Source organism: Phaseolus vulgaris, chromosome 8 (assembly GCF_000499845.2).
Source record: "Phaseolus vulgaris cultivar G19833 chromosome 8, P. vulgaris v2.0, whole genome shotgun sequence".
In the NCBI taxonomy this organism is placed as follows: Eukaryota; Viridiplantae; Streptophyta; class Magnoliopsida; order Fabales; family Fabaceae; genus Phaseolus; species Phaseolus vulgaris.
Genome location: NC_023752.2, coordinates 2,279,942 through 2,304,029, shown reverse-complemented (window position 1 = coordinate 2,304,029; position 24,088 = coordinate 2,279,942). Strand labels below are relative to the sequence as shown.

The following is a 24,088-nucleotide window of genomic DNA, read 5'->3' as shown; positions in this document are numbered from 1 at the left end:
TTAAATAGTATCAATGTCAACCATTAACACATCATCTTCCACAGTCAAAGTGACACAAGCTGCACAAGCTGCAGAAATTTATAGTATATATCATTACCATTGTCAAGAAAGGTTTTTAGTTTATTTAAATGCTGACTCAAAATGAAGCCAATGAAATTGGATTTTGTGAGCTCATACTGAATATTGTTTACACAAAAATACATAAAATGAAGATGATTTTACCGTTATTTTGCAGGTTTTTGAGGGAAAAAATTGCATAAATCTCCGGAAGATGGACACAAGTGTCTTAACGTGTCCCTCCAAAACTGGATCATGTCACGCCTTGTATAGAGCCTGCAACTTCCATTACATTACAGGCCTATTTCTCTTCTTCTACTTTTTCTTTTTTCTTTTCCAGTGCCATCCAATCTACCTATAAATTTCTGTGTAATCATTTAGCATTTTTCTGTTATTATAGTTCCTAACAGCATCTGTGCCACTGCCACTCATGTTGTCTTAACATCATGGCTCAGAAGCTTGTGTTGTGTCTAGCTGGTGCAATTTTCATTCTTTGATGCCATCATCATATGTGCAAGTGCAACCACCAGAAAGAAGACCTGATAATGATGTTTTCGCCTCTGGAAAGTTAGTTCCAGTTATTGACCTTGGAGGACATGATCGAGCTCATATCATAAGGCTTTTTTCACTCATTTCACTACACGTGTTTCTCATGCATGACATGATGGATATATTGGTTCCACACACGTGTTTGTAGAGATAAACGAAAGCTCTCAGGATCCAAATGAAGGTGCAAGCTCCACACAAGTAGTGGAAGAGCCACCAAAGATGTGGTTGAGTATTGGAAAGACTCATTATTACACTCATGTCAACCTATCTTTTGTGCTTTCTATTTTTCTCTTCTTCCTTTTACTTAAACGTGCACGTTTTATCCTTCAAATTTTCAATTTATCTTAGTTAATGGTAGCAGAAAGATCAGTTAATACAATGCAAAATAGGTTACATGTGAGAGTATGGCTCACCTAATGTGTTAAAAATAATGAATAAGAGTGAGGTTAGATGATTCAATTCACAAACAATAACTGTCATAATCACTTTAATATCTATAATCACTTTAGAGTTTATGGTGGAAACGAACTTTTATCTTTTGTTATATGTAAAAGGGTTGCATCACCCTTAAATGAACCGATTTAATTTAATAGTTTATTGTTGATATAAAAAAAATTTATAATCACTTTAGATCTATTAATATGAATTGACCCGTTTTATGTAATGCTTAAGTTAAATAATTTTATTATGTAAACTTTTAGTTTTTAAATACAATTCATTTATATCAATAAACAAACTTAAAAACCTTTAATGGATATGTCAATTCTTGTCCCACTCTACTTTTTGGTAAATAAGTGATGTCAAATGGATTGAACAACTGATTTTATTAAGTTAGATATTGCAACAAACAAATATAATAATGTTCTACAAATCATATAATTTCATAGAATCATATACTTATAAAGAAAATAAATTATGAAGTTCCACCTTTACTTCCCTTCAATTTTCACAGCTAAGATAATTTGGGTGCTTACAAGGTGTTAGGGTTAAGTATGGGATTTTCTTCCAAGGTAAGACTGTTAATATTTTAAATACATATCATTTTATCCTTTAAAAAAATCAACACTAAAGAAAAGTGTTTAAGTACTTTATTTAATGGTCACATATTTTTAAGATGTATGCTACTGGGACATGTTACTAGTTGACTTTTCTGTTGTTAATATAGTTATTAAATTTCACTCAAGATTTTTTAAATTGAAAAAATCAGCTGTAAAAAATAATTTTGGTTACACCAAATGCCTTAAAAACGACCAAGTGATTCCAACTAGGCTAACACACAGGGACAGTGGAGAGAACAATTTATAGCCTGAAACAGCAACTAGTTTCTATCATTACTGGTTACTAATACATGATTATTGATGACAGCTTCTGTTAAAACGAAATAACTATTTTGACAACCCAATCTTCTATACTACAACCATTTAACTATTCTAAATAATTATAACATGTTGAATTCTATTACACTAAAAACATGTATCACAGCAAAAGCTACACAAGTATCTAAATTCTAAACTAATTTCAGCTTACTGTAAACTAAACTCAATTTCAGTGACCTGGTCACTTACATTTCTTCACTCCCAGGGAAATAATGGTTTTGGACAGTAAAGTATACTCAGAGTTGGAGTTTGTGATATCAGCTTGTTCCTGCATGGATAGAGCATGCTCAAGTTGCACCTCCACTTCACCAATTGTTGGTCTCTCATCTGGTTTATACTTCAAGCAAGTTACCATCATATCTACAAACACTTGCCAACAATCTGGTGCAATCTTCCCTTTGATAATCGGATCAATTCTCTACTCAACAGGATTCTCCAGACATTTTTTTTTAGTCAGAGTTATCAAATAAAACATCCTCCTGCACACAACTTCTAGTAGAAGGAAACCAAATGAGAAAACATCCCATTTAGCTGTGATGATACCATCCATGAGATAGTCCGTAGCCGTGTAGCCCCAACAACCTATAACAAAGAGTAAGCTTAGTTTGATCCACAAAAAATCATGGCAGTGAGTGAGCTCATACAAAAAAACAAAAATTACCCAAAACACGATCTACATTGATTTGCTTCTGCTTTGACATAAAACGTGATCCCTGCTCGCTAGCACCGAAACCAGCGAGTTTTGGCTCCATCTGGTCATCCAAAAGGACGGTACCAGGACCGAGGATACAGTGAAAGATGGAACGCTTGGCTCCGGTGTGAAGGTAGTGTAGTCCACGTGCTACTCCTATGCATATCTCTAGCCTCTTCTTCCATGATAGTTGACCTTCTTGTAGGTGTTTATCTAGAGATCCATTGGACATGTACTCGTATACAAGAATCTTCTCATTTTCGTGGTTGCTGAATCCTATAAGAGAAACACATCTAGGGTGACGAAGCTGGCATAGCAATTCGATTTCCTTGTTGAACGCTGCCCATCCTTGATAATCAAATCGCTTTATTGCGACCGTGTAATCAGAAGCACCATCATGCTGCAGACACCCTTTGTATACTTCACTAAATAATCCACTTCCTATTACTCTCTTCTGATCAAAGTTATTGGTGGCTTTCCTAAGATCGGTGAGAGAAAATTGATGGCACAGCTCTTCTATCAACGTTGGAAACTGTCTCTGAGATGAAGTTGTATTTGTTGTGGGCTTCGAACAACACATGCCCACACAATTCAGAAACATAGTTCCAATTTGTGACACCTTCTTGCTTAAGTAGTTCTCACTTGTCACTTACCATACACATTGAACTATGTTGCTCCTCAATCGTTTGGCTTGTCATGCATATTTAAGGTTGGGTTGGAATCTTCCCCAAATAAGATCCCCTGCAGTTTTTAATAAGGCTGCGTTTTCTTCTTACGTGTCCATGTTATTTTTACATCCAATTTTTGCATTACTTACACCTTACACCTTTCAAATGATAGAAGTTATCAAATGTAAAGGGATATTTTTATCATTTAAAGAGGTGTAATTTAAAGCAAGAGGTGTTAAATTATCATTGCTCTTCCCATAGAGTAACACTTACACTTATAAAACACGAGGTGTAAGTGTATTTGAGAAGAAAAATGATTTTTTTGACACCATGCTCCATTTTACACTCTACTAAATATTAAAATTTTAATTTTTTTAATTTTGAAAATTGTTTTAACATTTTGCATTTTGCCTATATTTTCATTAAGAACATTTTTTTATTTTTTATAAATTTTTTTATTATAAATATTAATATTTTTTTTTTGTTTGTGTTTTTTTTAATCAACAATGAATTAATAGAATAAAATGTAACACTCTAGGGTTGTTCCAGCCCTTATAGATAAAATACTCATAGTTTAAGCAATCAACAAAGCAAAGTAAGACTAAGTGACACACCACTTAACTCAAGAATCTTAAACTATTTAAACAATCCCTACCCAAACAGAACTGGTTTTACAAAAATTAGCAAACCAAAAACTTGATGGCTATCTAGCCACTGGAATTTTAACAATCTAAAATCTTGAAGTCTAGCTAACTCCCTACCCATTGCAACAATACCAAAACTACAACCTTGTGCACTACATTTTATTGTCAAAGTGAAGCACGACCTCTACTACCAATCTACTTTCAAAAGCTACTAAAATCTCCACACATCCTCATCTTTTAAGCTCCAAGAGCAGATCAACAAACCACACAAAACATGCATCTACCAAAACTGCAAAATGTTCACCAGCATTAACCAACATTAATATTTTGTTGTGGATGTAAAGTGTCAAAATATCATCACCTAAGAAATAGCATATCAAAATTTGTATCACCTTTTCTTGCACGAAATTGGTTCCTTGTCCCTACATGCATTGGCACACACATACATATTTCAAACGGTGAATTAGGAGGACTTTTGTGCATTCAATATGGACTACGAAGTGGACATAGACAACTTCTTAGTAGGTTCCTCCAGTTTTTAATTAATGATGTTGTGTTTCTACTGAATTCTGTAAGTAAAATCTTTCTCAATTATTTACTGTTGAATCTTTAAATAGTAAAAAATAATTATTCATTAGAGAGTAAAAATTATTTTTTATTTAAAATATTTTTACTATTAATAAAATTTATAAAATATTTTTTAAATTTCCTTCAGTAAGGTCAGGTGTTGAGCTTCTTATCTTCAACCCTCTCATGCAATTTCGATTACTGCAGTGCTTTCGGGGTCGACTTTGGGATTTTTCTCTCTCTGATTTTAGGGTTTCTTTTGCTTAAAAGATGGGTTTTTTAGACGGAAAGATGATGGAAAAACAAAGTAAAGGTAGACATGAAGGACAAATTTGTAAAAAAAAAAAAACTAGTTTTTTCATTAAAACATAAAACAAAAACAAAGATTTGGTTAGTTATAATAATGGAAAGAGAAATCAAATAATACATGCATTTTTATTAGTAAGATGAAGTTTCTCAATAAAAAGAAATTTAGGTACTACTGAAAGGAAAATATTTTAAGAACATAAACAATCAATTATTTAATATTCAATAATATTTGAAAAATATAGCGTTCTTAAAAAAAATTCTAGACTGAAAACACTCTTTAGGAATATATTACCTCTAGTACTTTTTTAATAAACGTGTGAGTGAGACCAAGAAAGTTAAAATGCAATAAGAATTATACCATTAAAATTCCTTTTAAAAAGAAGATTAAGGATAAGATTAAATATAAATTTGTATTTAAAAATATTTTAACACTATTGTTGATATAATTCCAGATTCAATAGTAAAAATATAAGAAATTGTTAATCATCATATCATTTTCAATACAAGAATTTTATCCTTACTTATTTTACTTCGAATGGTTCTATTATATTTTTTTTTATCAACAAATTTTATTCTTACTTATTTTACTTCAAATGGCTCTATTATATTTTTTTTATCAGTACAAATTAAAAATAATTATAGAGATAGTTTAAAGATATCTCAATGTGTATACAAAACTAACTATGTTTAGAACAATCCTAAAATCCATCCAAATACTAGAACATGTTATAGTCCAAAACCATCTATAGTATCTACTACAGAACCAAAACCAGGATAACAGAACACACAGAAAAAACTTAAAGCCAAAAGACCACATCACAGAGTCCTTCCCATCTGCAGAATTGGTGAAAACCCCCTGCTTCAGATTAACCTGCATGAAGCCAGCACCTGCAGAATTGGCCACATCCTTTGTCTAAGAGCAGCCATACACCGATTACCCTACACCAAAACAGCACCTGCAGAATTGATTGGCCACATCCCCTACATAAGAACAGCCATACACCCTTCTGATGTAACTCCCTATATGCTGCTGATGTGATTTCAAGACCTCAAAAGTCCCTCAACAGAGGTATTGACGAGGTTCAAAAGCAAAAGCCAAAGGTTTTTTTATCCATCCTGCTGCAGCTATCAAACCACCGTGATTTGATTCTATGACACAACACTTTGCAATCATGCTTCAGAAACCGAGCTCTTCACTTCCTTATAAGAACTTCCAATTTTCCAAGAATCTTCACACCAGTTAACAAATTTGCATCTGAAAAGAATCTATGTATGTGGATATTTCAGTATATCTCACATCTGCTTGAGCTCCGCAGTCTATGCTGGTGAAGTCTTGAGCCACCTCCTCTCTAGCCATAGCTATTTGTACTACTTCCCATGTGCTCACAAGGTTCCTTTTGCTGCATAAAACAGAAATAGGCATAGAAAGCAAAAAACCAGAACAGAACCTGCTGGCTTGGCCCTTACAGGTTAACAACATAGCCTCAGCCTTGGCTTAAGCACCATAATCAGGGATCCACAATGCCAAATATACAAAACTGCACCAGCTGCTACCTAAGATTCGCATTAGCAAGGCACTTAAGAATACCACAAGCGTCCATAAGAACAAGACTAGCATGCTGCATGACGCAAGCATATTCAAGCAATGCCTCATTGCATAAATATGCAGATTATACCAGAACACACATTTTCAAGTACCCTATAAAACATTGTTTGCTCTTCACACTTCCTTCTATAAATGCATCTCTTTGACTACCTCTAGCACTAGCACAGATACCATTACAGCGCTCTCCCTAGAATCTGTCCTGCAGCACCACCAAGAAGCTACAAGGTGACCTTTCCAAAGCGTCTACAACAATTCCTCTACTGCATAAACGGTGCTGCTGTATCTCCTTACAGCTGTCATACACTCTCTGCTACACCTCCAATAAAGCTCCGAAAACGGTTTTGGCAAGTACAACACCTTTGCCTTCACTAGAGCACCTCACAGCAAGCCATCTTCCAAGTCCTCCTGATCAAGATACCTTTCTATACTGCTCAGAGCAAGAGCAGGTCCTACATCTCCCTGCTTGATGATCTGCACTATCTCTACTATTCCTTCCTCTGCCTTGTCCTCCCATCTCAAACTTCATTTAGCCGACTGACTGCACTCCCAAACAGGCTTCCCCTCCTTTTACATTTGACTTTTGATGGATAGGATCAGATTTAGGCCAATCCGAGAAAGAATAATTGAAAGAGCGAGTCTTATGTTTCAAACCACAACCATGAATTAAGCTGTGTCATATGAAAGATTTCTTCCGCATCAGGAACCCTTCTTAAAAATAATAGAGTTTCTTTGTTCTCATAGTCGTCTCACCATTGTCCCCCACATAATTTTCCAGACCAAGTTCTGCTTTGAACTCAACTCTTCTAAGGGGAAGTTCTCGAAGTAACTTATGTTGTAAGAACAGGATACCTACCCACTTAAAGCAGAGAGACCACACTCTTTGTCCTATGGGACACTCTATAAATAGATGTTGAACAATCTCGTCCTCAGCTTGGCAAAGAGCACAACTAGTTGAATTAACCAACACTCCTCTCCTGATTAAGCCGGAACGAGTTGGAATTCTATCCAACAGGACCCTCCAAGCAGTTGTCCAGACTTTGAGCATTGCTTTAGACTGCCACAACTGTTTGAACACCCCGTTAGGAGGACTTATGTAAGAGTTAGATAAACGTTCATAAGCTGACTTCACAAAGAACCCTTCCTGTTGCATTCCCTCCCCACACTAGTGTGTCCTTTGCCTCCCTATTCAGAGTGCCCCCTAACAAAGACCAAAGCATTCCTGCTTCTTACACAACTTCCCATTCAAACCTGACCCTCCTCCATCTTAGTTTCCATATCTAAGCCGAGTCTTCCCATACGCCCACCTCGCTCACCGTTAGCCCCTAATCCTATGAAAGGGTGAACAACCTAGGATATACAGAACTAAGTTTATTTTCGCCCATCCGAACGTCCTCCCAGAATCTAACTTTGTCTCCACAACCCACTTTCCATTCTAGAGCTTCTTAGAACCACCCTTCTCATCCCCTTGGTCACATAGTTTAGATAAATCTCTCCACCACCTGGATTGATTTTTCAAAAGAGGTTGGTTACGACCTGAATCCAGACCGTATTTAGATACTAGGTTATCCTTCCACAGCCCTTTTTCTTCACCTACAAATCGCCAATTCCATTTAGCTAGAAGAACTCCATTGAACTTTCTTATATCTTTAACTCCCAAACCGTCTGCCTCCACTGGTTTACTCAAGAGATTGACCTGCTCTCCCTCCCCAAGCCTAAACCGACTCCGGGACTTTAAAAAAGGATAAATTAGAATAGAGGAATACCAGTTAAAACTGATTTAATTATACATATTCTTCCCATCAACGACAGAAATCTCCACTTCCAATTGTTCTATTATACTATATTATTTTAAAGACTCTCGTGTAAATTTTGTTTTATAATGCAATACAATTTTTTATTACTTCAAATGGTTATATTTGTTTGTTTTTTCTTTTGCAGTGGCATCCAATCTACCTATAAATTTGTGTGTAATCATTTAGCATTTTTCTGTTACTATAGTTCCTAACAGCATCTGTGCCACTCATTCTGTCTTAAAAATCATGGCTGAGAAGCTTGTGTCTAGCTGGTACAATTTTCATTCTTTGGTGCCATCATCATATGTGCAACCACCAGAAAGAAGACCTGATAATGATGTCATAAGGCTTTTTCCAGCTTCATATTGTTTATTCACTCATTTCCTTGCTTTACTTTCTTCTAATTCACCACACGTGTTTCTCATGCATGACATGATGAATATTGGTTGAACACACATGTTTGTAGAGTTGGAATCTCCCATTTCTTGCAAATGTAGAGTAATTACATATCATGCATATATCTTTGGTGTTTTCTGATATATATAACTTGGTGTGGACAATAAATGATTTCTTATGAGAAATACTACACATTTTATATAGTCTTAGATGTTTGGCCTTGATTTTGTGTGCTTGTATGTATATCTGGTTAATCTGAAACTGTGATAAACTAGCTAGGTTATCAACCATAGAGTTTCTAAGGATATAGTGGATGCTACACGCAATATTTTCAAAAGAATTCCATGGCATGCCTGAGGATGAAAAGATAAACGACACTAAGGATCCAAATGGAAGGTGCAAGCTCTACACAAATAGTGGAAGAGCCACCAAAGATGTGGTTGAGTATTGGAAAGATGGGGAATGGATTGCTGTTGAGCCAATTCCCAATGCCTTTGTGGAAACATTGTGTTACAGGTAGTTTTTTCCTTCCTTTTTTTTCTTATAAAAAAGACAGACAAAGATTACCCCCAAAATTTATTTATAGGAAAAAAGAATACAATTAATTAATGAATTAAGAAGGTAAACTAAATCAAAGTTAAAATCAACTTATATAAGTAAACTTTTCTAGAACTAAAATATTTTTTCTTAGAAGTTCTCATAAAGTTGGAGGGTGAAATAATGGTTTTGAACAATAAGTTTTTTATTTTGGGGGGTTTATAATCATCAGCATTGGTGTTTGTGATTTCAGTTTGTTCCTGCTACAGATCATGCTGAAGTTCCACTTCTACTTCACTCAAAGTTGGTCTTTTATCAGGTTCATACTTGAAGCATCTTTCACCTCTACTTCCCTTCAATTTTCACAGTTAAGCAAATTCGGGTACTTCCAAGGTAAGACTGTTAAAATTTTATATACATATAATTTTATTCATTAAAAAAATCAAAACTAAAGACAAGAGTTTAAGTACTTTATTTAATGGTCACACATTTTTAAAATGTATGCTACTGGGACATGTTACAAATTGACTTTTCTGTTGTTAATATAGTTATTAAATTTCACTGAAGATTTTTAAAATTGAAAAGATCAGCTGTAAGTAATGTGGGTTCGACCAGATGCCTTAAAAAAGATCAAGCATTTACTTTAATACTTAAAGTTAGTATAAGGGGAAAATGTTGGTGGCAAGTAATTCCAACTAGGCTAACACAGAGACAGTAGATAGAACAATTTAAAGCCTGGACCAGCAAGGAGTTTCTATCACTACTAGTTAGTTACTAATACACGATTATAGATGACAGCCTCTGTTACAACGAAAAACCTATTTTGACAACTCATGTTCGATATTACAACATTTAACAAATCTAAATAATTATAACATATCATTGAATTCTATGACATAAAAATAGAAAATGCTGGAAGCATGTATCACAGAAAAAGCTACACGTTCTAAACTAATTTCAGCTTACTCTAACTGTTTTGACTAAAAACACTAAACTCAATTTCAGTGACCTGGTCACTTACATTTCTTTAGTATCAAATTGTTTCACTCCCAGGGAAATAATGGTTTTGGACAGTAAGGTATACTCAGAGTTGGAGTTTGTGATATCAGCTTGTTCCTGCATTGATAGAGCATGCTCAAGTTGCACCTCCACTTCACCAATTGTTGGTCTCTCATCTGGTTCATACTTCAAGCAAGTTACCATCATATCTACAAACAATTGCCAACAATCTGGTGCAATCTTTCCTTTGATAATCGGATCAATTCTCTCCTCAACAGGATTCTCCAGACATTCTTTTTCAGTCAGGCTTATTAAATAAAACATCCCCCTGGACACAACTTTTAGTAGAAGGAAACCAAATGTGAAAACATCCCATTTAGCTGTGATGGTACCATCCATGATATAGTCCGTAGCCGGGTAGCCCCAAGTACCTACAACAAAGAGTATTGGCTTAGTTTGATCCACAAAAATTCATTGCAGTGAGTGAACTCATACAACAAAACAAAATTTACCCAAAATATGATCTACATTGATTTGCTTCTGCTTTGACATAAAACGTGATCCCTGCACGCTAACACCGAAACCAGCGAGTTTTGGCTCCATGTGGTCATCCAAAAGGATGGTACTAGGACCGAGGATACAGTGAAAGATGGAACGCTTGGCACCAGTGTGAAGGTAGTGTAGTCCACGTGCTACTCCTATGCAGATCTCTAGCCTCTTCTTCCATGATAGTTCACCATCATGTAGGTGTTTATCTAGAGATCCATTGGACATGTACTCGTATACAAGAATCTTCTCATTTTGGTGGTTGCAGAATCCTATAAGAGAAACACATCTAGGGTGACGAAGCTGGCATAGCAATTCGATTTCCTTGTTGAACGCTTCCCATCCTTGATAATGAAATCGCTTTATTGCGACCGGGTAATCAGAAGCACCATCATGCTGCAGACACCCTTTGTATACTTCACTAAATATTCCACTTCCTATTACTCTCTTCTGATCAAAGTTATTGGTGGCTTTCCTAAGATCGGTGAGAGAAAATTGATGGCACAGCTCTTCTATCAACGTTGGAAACTGTCTCTGAGATGAAGTTGTATTTGTTGTGGGCTTCGAACAACACATGCCCAAACAATTCAGAAACATAGTTCCAATTTGTGACACCTTGCTTGCTTAAGTAGATCTCACTTGTCACTTACCATACACATTGAACTATGTTGCTCCTCAATTGTTTGGCTTGTGAAGCATATTAAGGTTGGGTTGGAATCTTCCCCAAATAAGATCCAAGGCCTGCATATAAAACTCTGACTTAGTCAAGATGTGAAAAAACTACTGCTAGTTCAAAGATTTTTTTTTTCTAGAAATATTTATACAGAAATTCATCCAATATGGTCCTAGATATGGTTTGGTAGATTCATCTACTCTAATAATGGCAAGGGAAAAATTAAAGGTATCAGTCAAAATACTATTTCTTTGATTGCCGTTTTTACCCCTTCATTGTACCCAGTTGTACACTTTTTCAGGTAACGGTTATGGACAATAAAGTATAATCACAATTGGTCAAGTTGCACCTCTACTTGACATACTGTTGGTGGCTTATCCGATCCGTACTTAAAAGCAATTTATCATGGTATCTATAGAGAGTTCCCTACACTCTGCTGCAATCTGTATGATTTTGCTTTATATATCAGTGACTGGTTATGTGGTGAGGGTTCCTAGAAAAAGAAGAGCAAAAATTACAGACTGAAGCAAGGGAGTGCTATCATTATTGATTTTGTTGGCAATTCTTTCAAATTTATACTAGTACCAGATTATTGCCATGACAGCTTCCGGTAAGATGATAATGTTAGAAACAGAGATCACAATAAAAGGTACAGGTATCTCAATTAAACTTGATCTCTGCAGATGTCACTGTTTTGATTCAAAAACACTAAACTTAATTTCAGCTTAAATTAGGTGTGAATTCGTTACATTTCTTCACTATCACTGTCTTCTGTGATGATTTCCAGTTCCACTTCTTCAATATCACTGTCTTCTGTGATTGTCTCCAGTTCCAACATAATCACATTTCGCAGGGCAGGGGGGATGAGCTTTTAAAATTTAGCTTTTAACAATATTAGATAAGATTGATGATGGGTTTATCAAATAAATAATTTTTGTGTTGAGGTTGAATCTCATCCCACTCATCTAACCCTCCAAATGTTTTATTAAATCTTTAGTAGCATAGTTCATCTATATGATTGTGTTGCATGTATCAGTGGTTAGTTTGGAAGTGAGGGCATCTACAAGAGGAAGAGCAAATCATATAGACTCCATCAGGGGAGTTTTATCATTACTCTGTTCTTATTAAATTTCCTGCATTTCTTTCAATTTTACACCAGTAGAGGATCATTGCAACGATTCTATGACAGTCTCTGGTAAAACTAAAATGCTAGAAAGTGATATCACAATAAAAGGTACAAGTATCTCAAATTAAAAGTCACTGCAAAAGCTTACTCTGACTATTTTGATTCAAAACACAAACCTATATTTTAGTTGCAGGATGGGGAATAATGGTTTTGGACAGTAAAGTATAATCATCAGTATTGGTGTTTGTGATATCTGCTTGTTTCTGCAATGCAAGGGCATGCTCAAGTAGCACCTCTACTTCACCCATTTGTATAATATTATACAAATGATCACTGATCACACTGATCTCCAACATTTAACAAATGTTGGAGATGTTAAATGAATGGCAAAGTGAAAATGTGGTTTTGAATGTAAGTTTTGCAGCTTTTTGATGCCAAGTTCAAAGATATTTTATAGACTAAAAATAATTATTAGAACTCTATGTAGGTTACAAATACAAAAGTCAAATGTATACACTACTAAATACTCTTAATAAACCTTCAATAAGCATTCTATTTATATAACAACTTTTGTTCACAAGTGTTTGTTTAGATTTGGTTAACTCCCTTGCCTTTTGTAGTCACTCGCTTTGGTTTAATTACAATTTTTTGGCTTGTTGTCCCTGCAAAGTGTCGTAGGGGCGTTAACTTATTTGGGATCGCCTAGAACTCTCTTTGACTTAACTCCCTGAGCCCATTTCTGCAATCATTTCATGTTTTCTTTTTATTCAAATCTTCCTATTTCTGTGCATGTGACTAAATCAAATGATAAATTGGATCTTGACAGAAATAGTTATTGTTCAGACTTTTTAATTTTCAGACCGAACATTAGTATAAGGTGAAATCTTGGCATTCTGGTGAACCAAAAATCAAATGCATATGATGAAATATGTTTTGTTGTGCAGATTTGGAAAACATATCACAATATGCTTTCTTCTTTGTTATTAAGGCTAACTAAAGTATACAATTAAAGCTAACTAAAACAAAGTTCCCTTCAGTAATAGTTGAGACAGATATATTGACTGCTTGAAGAAACTAGATGAACCTGTTGCAAAGTAGAGTTTGCAAATCAGACAGAAAATAACTACTTTTCTGTGGGAATAGGGAAGTGAGTTGTTAAAACTTTTATTTTTATCCAACAACGAAAGTCCATCTTGATACATATAATAACATTAGATAAATTTCACGATTGTTTATCAACTAAATACTTTATGCTTATGTTGAGTCAAACAGCAGCCATCTAACTCTTAAAATGTTTAAACCTTAAATAACATAACTTGTCTTACTGTATAGATTCATACAATAGTGGCGTTATAAGCAACAAAAAAACTGATGTAAAACAGTAAGGAGAATATACAGAATCTCATCAAAAGGCCAATCAAAAGGAAGGTACCAAATGTTAGAAATAAATAGTAGAAATCTCACAGATAACAATCCTGTTGGTGCAATAGGAGAGGATGCTTAAATTCCCAGTTTTGGGAGAATAATGGTTTTGAGCAATAAGCTTTTTTTTAGGGTTTATAATCATCAGCATTGGTGTTTGTGAAATTAGTTTGTTCCTGCTACAGATCATGCTGAAGTTCCACCTCTACTTCACTCATAGTTGGTCATTTATCAGGTTCATACTTGAATTGAAGCATCTTTCACCTCTACTTCCAAGACTGTTAATATTTTAAATACATATCATTTTATCCATTAAAAAAATCAAAACTAAAGACAAGTGTTTAAGTACTTTATTTAATGGTCACACATGTTTAAGATGTATGCTACTGGGACATGTTACAAATTGACTTTTCTGTTGTTAATATAGTTATTAAATTTCACTCAAGATTTTTGAAATTGAAAAGATCAGCTGTAAATAATGTTGGTTCGACCAGATGCCTTAAAAAAGATCAAGCATGTGAGAATCAAATCAATACATAAAATCAATTTGAGCTTGTTTTTCTCTCTCTAAGACTATTTGTAACATCTCTCTCCCTCTGTCCCCATTATCTCTCTCTTCAATTATTCTTCCTCTCCCCACTTCAATTATTCTACTTTAATACTTAAAGTTAGTGTAAGGGGAAAATATTGGCACGTAATTCCAACTAGGCTAACACAGAGACAGTACAGAGAACAGTTTAAAGTCTCAAACAGGAAGGAATTTTTATCATTACTAGTTACTAATACACGATTATTGATGACAGCCTCTGTTAAAACGAAAAAACTATTTTGACAACCCATGTTCGATATTATAACATTTAATAATTATAACATATTATTGAATTCTATGACATAAAAATAGAAAATGCTGGATGCATGTATCACTGCAAAAGCTACACAAGTATCTAAATTCTAAACAAATTTCAGATTACTAACTGTTTTGACTAAAAACACTAAACTCAATTTCAGTGATCTGGTCACTTACATTTCTTCAGTATGAAATTGTTTCACTCCCATGGAAATAATGGTTTTGGACAGTAAGGTATACTCAGAGTTGGAGTTTGTAATATCAGCTTGTTCCTGCATGCTCAAGTTGAACCTCCACTTCACCAATTGTTGGTCTCTCATCTGGGTCATACTTCAAGCAAGTTACCATCACATCTACAAACACTTGCCAACAATCTGGTGCAATCTTTCCTTTGATAATCGGATCAATTCCCTCCTTAACAGGATTCTCCAGACATTCTTTTTCAGTCAGGGTTATTAAATAAAATATGCTCCTGCACACAACTTTTAGTAGAAGCAAACCAAATAAGAAAACATCCCATTTAGCTGTGATGGTACCATCCATGACATAGTCCGTAGCCGGGTAGCCAAAAGTACCTATAACAAAGAGTATTAGCTTAGTTTGATCCACAAAAATTCATTGCAGTGAGTGAGCTCATACAACAAAACAAAAATTACCCAAAACACGATCTACATTGATTTGCTTCTGCTTTGACATAAAACGTGATCCCTGCATGCTAACACCGAAACCAGCGAGTTTTGGCTCCATTTGGTCATCCAAAAGGATGGTACTAGGACCGAGGATACAGTGAAAGATGGAACGCTTGGCACCAGTGTGAAGGTAGTGTAGTCCACGTGCTACTCCTATGCAGATCTCTAGCCTCTTCTTCCATGATAGTTCACCATCTTGAAGGTGTTTATCTAGAGATCCATTGGACATGTACTCGTATACAAGAATCTTCTCATTTTGGTGGTTGCAGAATCCTATAAGAGAAACACATCTAGGGTGACGAAGCTGGCATAGCAATTCGATTTCCTTGTTGAACGCTTCCCATCCTTGATAATGAAATCGCTTTATTGCGACCGTGTAATCAGAAGCACCATCATGCTGCAGACACCCTTAATATACTTCACTAAAAAATCCACTTCCTATTACTCTCTTCTGATCAAAGTTATTGATGGCTTTCCTAAGATCGGAGAGAGAAAATTGATGGCACAGCTCTTCTATCAACGTTGGAAACTGTCTCTGAGATGAAGTTGTATTTGTTGTGGGCTTCGAACAACACATGCCCACACAATTCAGAAACATAGTTCCAATTTGTGACACCTTCTTGCTTAAGTAGTTCTCACTTGTCACTTACCATACACATTGAACTATGTTGCTCCTCAATCGTTTGGCTTGTCATGCATATTTAAGGTTGGGTTGGAATCTTCCCCAAATAAGATCTCCTGCAGTTTTTAATAAGGCGGCGTTTTCTTCTTACGTGTCCTTGTTTCCGACAGTGAACACACAACACTTATAAAACACGAGTGGTTAAAATCTCCATTTCAAAAGACATTGTTTTTTATATTTATGAAAATTTTAACACGGTTTCAACAAAATTTTAAAAAGTAAATAAAATGATTTTTTAATAATTTAAATTTATTATATAAATTTTTATTATAATTATAAAAATAAAAAATAAATTCTTTAAAATTGACATTTTTTAGTAAAAAAAATTCAACTTGTTCATATAAATCTGAATTCTATTTATAATAAGTAACTATGTGTTCTATATTTTGTAAATTACACTGACTCAAAAAATAAATAAATTAAAGCCTAAACCCTAAACTTAAAGCCAAAAGACCACATCACAGAGTCCTTCCCATCTGCAGAATTGGTGAAAACCCCCTGCTTCAGATTAACCTGCATGAAGCCAGCACCTGCAGAATTGGCCACATCCTTTGTCTAAGAGCAGCCATACACCGATTACCCTACACCAAAACAGCACCTGCAGAATTGATTGGCCACATCCCCTACATAAGAACAGCCATACACCCTTCTGATGTAACTCCCTATATGCTGCTGATGTGATTTCAAGACCTCAAAAGTCCCTCAACAGAGGTATTGACGAGGTTCAAAAGCAAAAGCCAAAGGTTTTTTTATCCATCCTGCTGCAGCTATCAAACCACCGTGATTTGATTCTATGACACAACACTTTGCAATCATGCTTCAGAAACCGAGCTCTTCACTTCCTTATAAGAACTTCCAATTTTCCAAGAATCTTCACACCAGTTAACAAATTTGCATCTGAAAAGAATCTATGTATGTGGATATTTCAGTATATCTCACATCTGCTTGAGCTCCGCAGTCTATGCTGGTGAAGTCTTGAGCCACCTCCTCTCTAGCCATAGCTATTTGTACTACTTCCCATGTGCTCACAAGGTTCCTTTTGCTGCATAAAACAGAAATAGGCATAGAAAGCAAAAAACCAGAACAGAACCTGCTGGCTTGGCCCTTACAGGTTAACAACATAGCCTCAGCCTTGGCTTAAGCACCATAATCAGGGATCCACAATGCCAAATATACAAAACTGCACCAGCTGCTACCTAAGATTCGCATTAGCAAGGCACTTAAGAATACCACAAGCGTCCATAAGAACAAGACTAGCATGCTGCATGACGCAAGCATATTCAAGCAATGCCTCATTGCATAAATATGCAGATTATACCAGAACACACATTTTCAAGTACCCTATAAAACATTGTTTGCTCTTCACACTTCCTTCTATAAATGCATCTCTTTGACTACCTCTAGCACTAGCACAGATACCATTACAGCGCTCTCCCTAGAATCTGTCCTGCAGCACCACCAAGAAGCTACAAGGTGACCTTTCCAAAGCGTCTACAACAATTCCTCTACTGCATAAACGGTGCTGCTGTATCTCCTTACAGCTGTCATACACTCTCTGCTACACCTCCAATAAAGCTCCGAAAACGGTTTTGGCAAGTACAACACCTTTGCCTTCACTAGAGCACCTCACAGCAAGCCATCTTCCAAGTCCTCCTGATCAAGATACCTTTCTATACTGCTCAGAGCAAGAGCAGGTCCTACATCTCCCTGCTTGATGATCTGCACTATCTCTACTATTCCTTCCTCTGCCTTGTCCTCCCATCTCAAACTTCATTTAGCCGACTGACTGCACTCCCAAACAGGCTTCCCCTCCTTTTACATTTGACTTTTGATGGATAGGATCAGATTTAGGCCAATCCGAGAAAGAATAATTGAAAGAGCGAGTCTTATGTTTCAAACCACAACCATGAATTAAGCTGTGTCATATGAAAGATTTCTTCCGCATCAGGAACCCTTCTTAAAAATAATAGAGTTTCTTTGTTCTCATAGTCGTCTCACCATTGTCCCCCACATAATTTTCCAGACCAAGTTCTGCTTTGAACTCAACTCTTCTAAGGGGAAGTTCTCGAAGTAACTTATGTTGTAAGAACAGGATACCTACCCACTTAAAGCAGAGAGACCACACTATTTGTCCTATGGGACACTCTATAAATAGATGTTGAACAACATGGCAAAGAGCACAACTAGTTGAATTAACCAAAACTCCTCTCCTGACTAAGCTGGAACGAGTTGGAATTCTATCTAACAGAACCCTCCAAGCAGTTGTCCAGACTTTGAGCATTGCTTTAGATTGCCACAACTGTTTGAACAGCCCGTTAGGAGGACTTATGTAAGAGTTAGAAAAACGTTCATAAGCTTACTTCACAGAAAACTCTTCCTATTGCATTCCCTCTCCACACTAGTGTGTGTCCTTTGCCTCCCTATTCAGAGTGCCCCCTGACAAAGACCAAAGCATTTCCGCTTCTTGCACAACTTCCTATTCAAACCTAACCCTCCTCCATCTTAGTTTCCAGATCCAAGCCGAGTCTTCCCATACGCCCACCTCGCTCACTGTTAGCCCCTGATCCTTTCCAAGGGTGAACAACCTAGGATACACAGAACTAAGTTTATTTCCGCCCACCCAAACATCCTCCCAGAATCTAACTTTGTCTCCACAACTCACTTTCCATTCCAGAGCTTCTTAGAACCACCCTTCTCCTCCCCCTGGTCACATAGTTTAGATAAATCTCTCCACCACCTGGATTGATTTTTCAAAAGGGGTCGTATTTAGATACTAGGTTATTCTTCCACAACCCTTTTTCTTCACCTACAAATCGCCACTTCCATTTAGTTAGAACAACTCCATTGAACTTTCTTATATCTTTAACTCCCAAACCGTCTGCCTCCACTGTTTACACATATTCTCCCAACTTACCCAAGACATTTACCTGCTATCCTTCCCCAAGCCTAAACCGACTCCGAGGATTTAAAATAGGATAAAGAGAATAGAGGAATAGCGGTTAAAACTGATTTAATTATACATATTCTTCCCATCAACGACAGAAATCTCCACTTCCAATGGTTCTATTATACTATATTATTTTAAAGACTCTCTTGTAAATTTTGTTTTATAATGCAATACAATTTTTTATTACTTCAAATGGTTATATTTGTTTGTTTTTTCTTTTGCAGTGGCATCCAATCTACCTATAAATATGTGTGTAATCATTTAGCATTTTTCTGTTACTATAGTTCCTAACAGCATATGTGCCACTATATTGGTTGAACACACGTGATGGATATCTTTGGTGTTGTCTGATATATATATAACTTGCTGTGGCCAATAAATTGTTTCTTATGAGAAATACTACACATTTTATATAGTCTTAGATGTTTGGCCTTGATTTTGTGTGCTTGTATGTATATTTGGTTAATCTGAAACTGTGATAAACTTGCTAGGTTATCAACCATAGAGTTTCTAAGGATATAGTGGATGCTACACGGAATATTTTCAAAAGAATTCCATGGCATGCCTTAGGATGAAAAGATAAACGACACTAAGGATCCAAATGGAAGGTGCAAGCTCTACACAAATAGTGGAAGAGCCACCAAACATGTGGTTGAGAATTGGAAAGATGGGGAATGGATTGCTGTTGAGCCAATTCCCAATGCCTTTGTGGAAACATTGTGTTACAGGTAGTTTTTTTCTTCCTTTTTTCTTATAAAAAAGACAGATAAAGATTATACCCCAAAAGTTATTTATAGGAAAAAAGAATACAATTAATTAATAAATTAAGAAGGTAAACTAAATCAAAGTTAAAATCAACTTATATAAGTAAACTTTTCTAGAACTAAAATAATTTATCTTAGAAGTTCTCATAAAGTGGGAGGATTCAAATTGAGCCTAAATAGAGTGAGTGTTTATTTCCACATAGCTAACTTTTTTGGTTCAAAGAATTATATTATAATACTTTGTCTTACTATATAGATTCATACAATGGTGGTGTTATAAGCAAGGAAAAACTGATGTAAAACAGTAAGGAGAATATACAGAATCTCATCAAAAAGGACCAATCAAAAGGAAGGTACCAAATGTTAGAAATAAATAATAGGAAATCTCAAAGATAACAATCCTGTTGGTGCAATGGCAGAGCATGCTCAAATTCCCAGTTTTGGGTGAATAATGGTTTTGAAAAATAAGTTTTTTTTTTGGGGGTTTATAATCATCAGCATTGGTGTTTGTGATATCAGTTTGTTCCTGCTACAGATCATGCTGAAGTTCCACTTCTAATTCACTCAAAGTTGGTCCATTTATCAGGTTCATACTTGAAGCATCTTTCACCTCTACTTCCCTTCAATTTTCACAGTTAAGCAAATTGGGGTACTTCCAAGGTAAGACTGTTAATATTTTAAATACATATCCTTTTATCCATTAAAAAAATCAAAACTAAAGACAAGTGTTTAAGTACTTTATTTAATGGTCACACATTTTTAAGATGTATGCTACTGGGACATGTTACAAACTGACTTTTCTGTTGTTAATATAGTTATTAAATTTCACTCAAGATTTTTGAAATTGAAAAGATCAGCTGTAAATAATGTTGGTTCGACCAGATGCCTTTTTTAAGATCAAGCATTTACTTTAATACTTAAAAGTTAGTATAAGGGGAAAGTGTTGGTGGCAAGTAATTCCAACTAGGCTAAAACAGAGACAGTAGATAGAACAATTTAAAGCCTGAATCAGCAAGGAGTTTCTATCATTACTAATTAGTTACTAATACACGATTATAGATGAGAGCCTCTGTTAAAACGAAAAACCTATTTTGACAACCCATGTTCGATATTACAACATTTAACAATTCTAAATAATTATAACATATTATTGAATTCTATGACATAAAAATAGAAAATGCTGGAAGCATGTATCACAGCAAAAGCTACACGTTCTAAACTAATATTTCAGCTTACTCTAACTGTTTTGACTAAAAACACTAACTCAATTTCAGAGAATTTTTTCAGTATCAAATTGTTTCACTCCCAGGGAAATAATGGTTTTGGACAGTAAGGTATACTCAGAGTTGGAGTTTGTGATATCAGCTTGTTCCTGCATGGATAGAGCATGCTCAAGTTGCACCTCCTCTTCACCAATTGTTGGTCGCTCATCTGGTTCATAATTCAAGCAAGTTACCATCATATCTACAAACACTTGCCAACAATCTGGTGCAATCTTTCCTTTGATAATCGGGTCAAGTCCCTCCTCAACAGGGTTCTCGAGACATTCTTTTTCAGTAAGGCTTATTAAATAAAACATCCCCCTGCACACAACTTCTAGTAGAAGGAAACCAAATGAGAAAACATCCCATTTAGCTGTGATGGTACCATCCATGACATAGTCCGTAGTCGTGTAGCCCCAAGTACCTACAACAAAGAGTATTGGCTTAGTTTGATCCACAAAAATGCATTGCAGTGAGTGAGCTCATATACAACAAAACAAAAATTACCCAAAACACGATCTACACTGATTTGCTTCTGCTTTGGCATAAAACGTGATCCCTGCACGCTAACACCGAAACCAGCGAGTTTTGGCTCCATGTGGTCATCCAAAAGGATGGTACTAGGACCGAGGATACAGTGAAAGATGGAACGCTTGGCTCCAGTGTGAAGGTAGTGTAGTCCACGTGCTACTCCTATGCATATCTCTAGCCTCTTCTTCCATGATAGTTCACCATCTTGTAGGTGTTTATCTAGAGATCCATTGGACATGTACTCGTATACAAGAATCTTCTCATTTTGGTGGTTGCAGAATCCTATGAGAGAAACACATCTAGGGTGACGAAGCTGGCATAGCAATTCTATTTCGTTGTTGAACGCTTCCCTTCCTTGATTATCAAATCGCTTTATTGCGACCGTGTAATCAGAAGCACCATCATGCTGCAGACACCCTTTATATACTTTACTAAATAATCCATTTCCTATTACTCTCTTCTGATCAAAGTTATTGGTGGCTTTCCTAATATCGGTGAGAGAATATTGATGGCACAGCTCTTCTATCAACGTTGGAAACCGTCTCTGAGATGAATTTGTATTCGTTGTGAGCTTCGAACAACACATGCCCAAACAATTCAGAAACATAGTTCCAATTTGTGACACCTTCTTGCTTAAGTAGATCTCACTTGTCACTTACCATACACAATGAACTATGTTGCTCCTCAATCGTTTGGCTTGTGAAGCATATTAAGGTCGGGTTGGAATCTTCCCCAAATAAGATCCAAGGCCTGCATATAAAACTGACTTAGTCAAGATGAGAAAAAACTACTGCTAGTTCAAAGATTTTTTTTTTCTAGAAATATTTATAGAGAAATTCATCCAGTATGGTCCTAGATATGGTTTGGTAGATTCATCTACTCTAATAATGGCAAGGGAAAAATTAAAGGTATCAGTCAAAATACTATTTCTATGATTGCCGCTTTTACCCCTTCGTTGTACCTAGTCGTACACTTTTTCGGGTAACGGTTATCCGGTCCGTACATAAAAGCAATTTATCATGGTATCTATAGAGAGTTCCCAACACTCTGCTGCAATCTGTATGATTTTGTTTTATATATCAGTGACTGGTTATATAGTGAGGGTGCCTAGAAAAAGAAGAGCAAAAATTATAGACTGAAGCAAGGGAGTGCTATCATTATTCGTTTTGTTGGCAAATCTTTCACATTTATACTAAGTACCAGATTATTGCAATGATAGCTTCAGTAAGATGAGAATGTTAGAAACAGAGATCACAGAGCATGCTCAAGTTGCACCTCTACTTCACCCATTGTTGGTCTCTCATCCGGTTCATACTTGATGCATCTATGGATGATATCTATAAAAACTTGCCAACATGGAGGTGCAATCTTTCCTTGGATATTTGGATCAATACTCTCCTCAATATGATTTTCCATAAGTTTTATTGCTGGTGTGGTCAATAAACAATTGGTTTTCCCCATAGAACTTCTAGTAGATCCACACCAAAAGAATAAACATCATATTTATCAGTGACGACACAGTCCTTTAAATACGACCTAGGCATGTAGTCCCAAGAACCTATAAGTGAGAGTATTAGCGAAGTTTTAACTGACAAAAATCCTATGAGACACGCAATTAGGGTGACAAAGCTGGCAGAGCAACTCTATTTCGGTCTTGAACTCTCCCAATGCTTGATAGAGTTCCAACTGGAATCGCTTTATTGCAACTGCATATTCTGAAGCATCATTGTGTTGGAGACAACCTTTGTATACTTTGCCAGATTTTCCACGTCCAATTATTGTGTTCTGATCAAAGTTGTTGGTGGATTTCCTAAGATCAGTGAGAGAAAATTGGTGGCAAAGCTCTTCTATTACTGTTGTTGGATACTGTCTCCGGGATGAACTTGTTTCTCCAAAACATTGTTCCAATTTCTGACAACACTTGCTTCCTTAATCACTTGTCACTAACTGAAAAAGGAAAAAACATTACGATTTTTAAACCTAACTCAACCTAACTCAACCTTATAAAACCAGCTCCAACACACTTTCTCATGCCGAAAGTGATACTTATGTGAGAGAACACAATATATTTATAGGTGGTCTGATAGAGCTAGGATGACTTCTAGAAATAAAACAAAATATGGTTCAATTTTTTTTTCTTTTACTTAAACGTGTACGTTACAACTTTCAATCCATCTTTTTAATTAATGGTTGTAGTTGGTGTTATGGGCTTATAATATTTTTCCTGTTTGTTGTTTTTATAATATTACACAAATGATCGCTGATCACACTGATGCGCAAAAATATATACAAAATTTGAGAGGATAAAGCTGACTGTATATTATAAATTTGAATACTGATAAGTTGAATGATATAATAACAAATGTTGGAGATGTTAAAGTATCAAAGTGAAAATGTGATTTTGAAC

At 35.7% G+C, this 24,088-nt stretch overlaps 2 protein-coding genes and 1 pseudogene across 3 annotated transcripts; all 3 read right to left on the bottom strand.

Annotated features, from left to right (window-relative positions):
* Nucleotides 1–2,091: 2,091 nt before the first annotated feature.
* On the bottom strand, nt 2,092–3,405 carry LOC137825508 (putative receptor-like protein kinase At5g39000). Its single transcript, XM_068631191.1, has 2 exons — nt 2,644–3,405; nt 2,092–2,564 (listed from the first exon to the last, which is right to left on the bottom strand). The coding sequence occupies exons 1-2, from the start codon at nt 3,272–3,274 to the stop codon at nt 2,401–2,403; spliced, it is 795 nt and encodes a 264-aa protein (XP_068487292.1). The 5' UTR covers nt 3,275–3,405; the 3' UTR covers nt 2,092–2,400.
* Nucleotides 3,406–9,997: 6,592 nt separating this feature from the next.
* LOC137824201 (receptor-like protein kinase ANXUR2) lies at nt 9,998–23,731 on the bottom strand. Of its 2 annotated transcripts, XM_068629723.1 has the most exons (5): nt 22,643–23,731; nt 22,341–22,431; nt 21,658–22,252; nt 21,229–21,574; nt 11,186–11,479 (listed from the first exon to the last, which is right to left on the bottom strand). In XM_068629723.1, exons 1-5 carry the CDS (start codon nt 22,684–22,686, stop codon nt 11,374–11,376), a joined length of 1,182 nt encoding a protein of 393 aa, XP_068485824.1. In that variant the 5' UTR covers nt 22,687–23,731; the 3' UTR covers nt 11,186–11,373. The 2 variants fall into 2 exon arrangements, with proteins under 2 accessions (XP_068485825.1, XP_068485824.1); XM_068629724.1 differs by lacking the exons at nt 21,229–21,574; nt 21,658–22,252; nt 22,341–22,431; nt 22,643–23,731 and adding exons at nt 9,998–10,623; nt 14,984–15,219 and having other exon boundaries at nt 10,705–11,479.
* LOC137824202 (putative receptor-like protein kinase At5g39000) lies at nt 15,259–16,093 on the bottom strand (annotated as a pseudogene).
* Nucleotides 23,732–24,088: the final 357 nt, after the last annotated feature.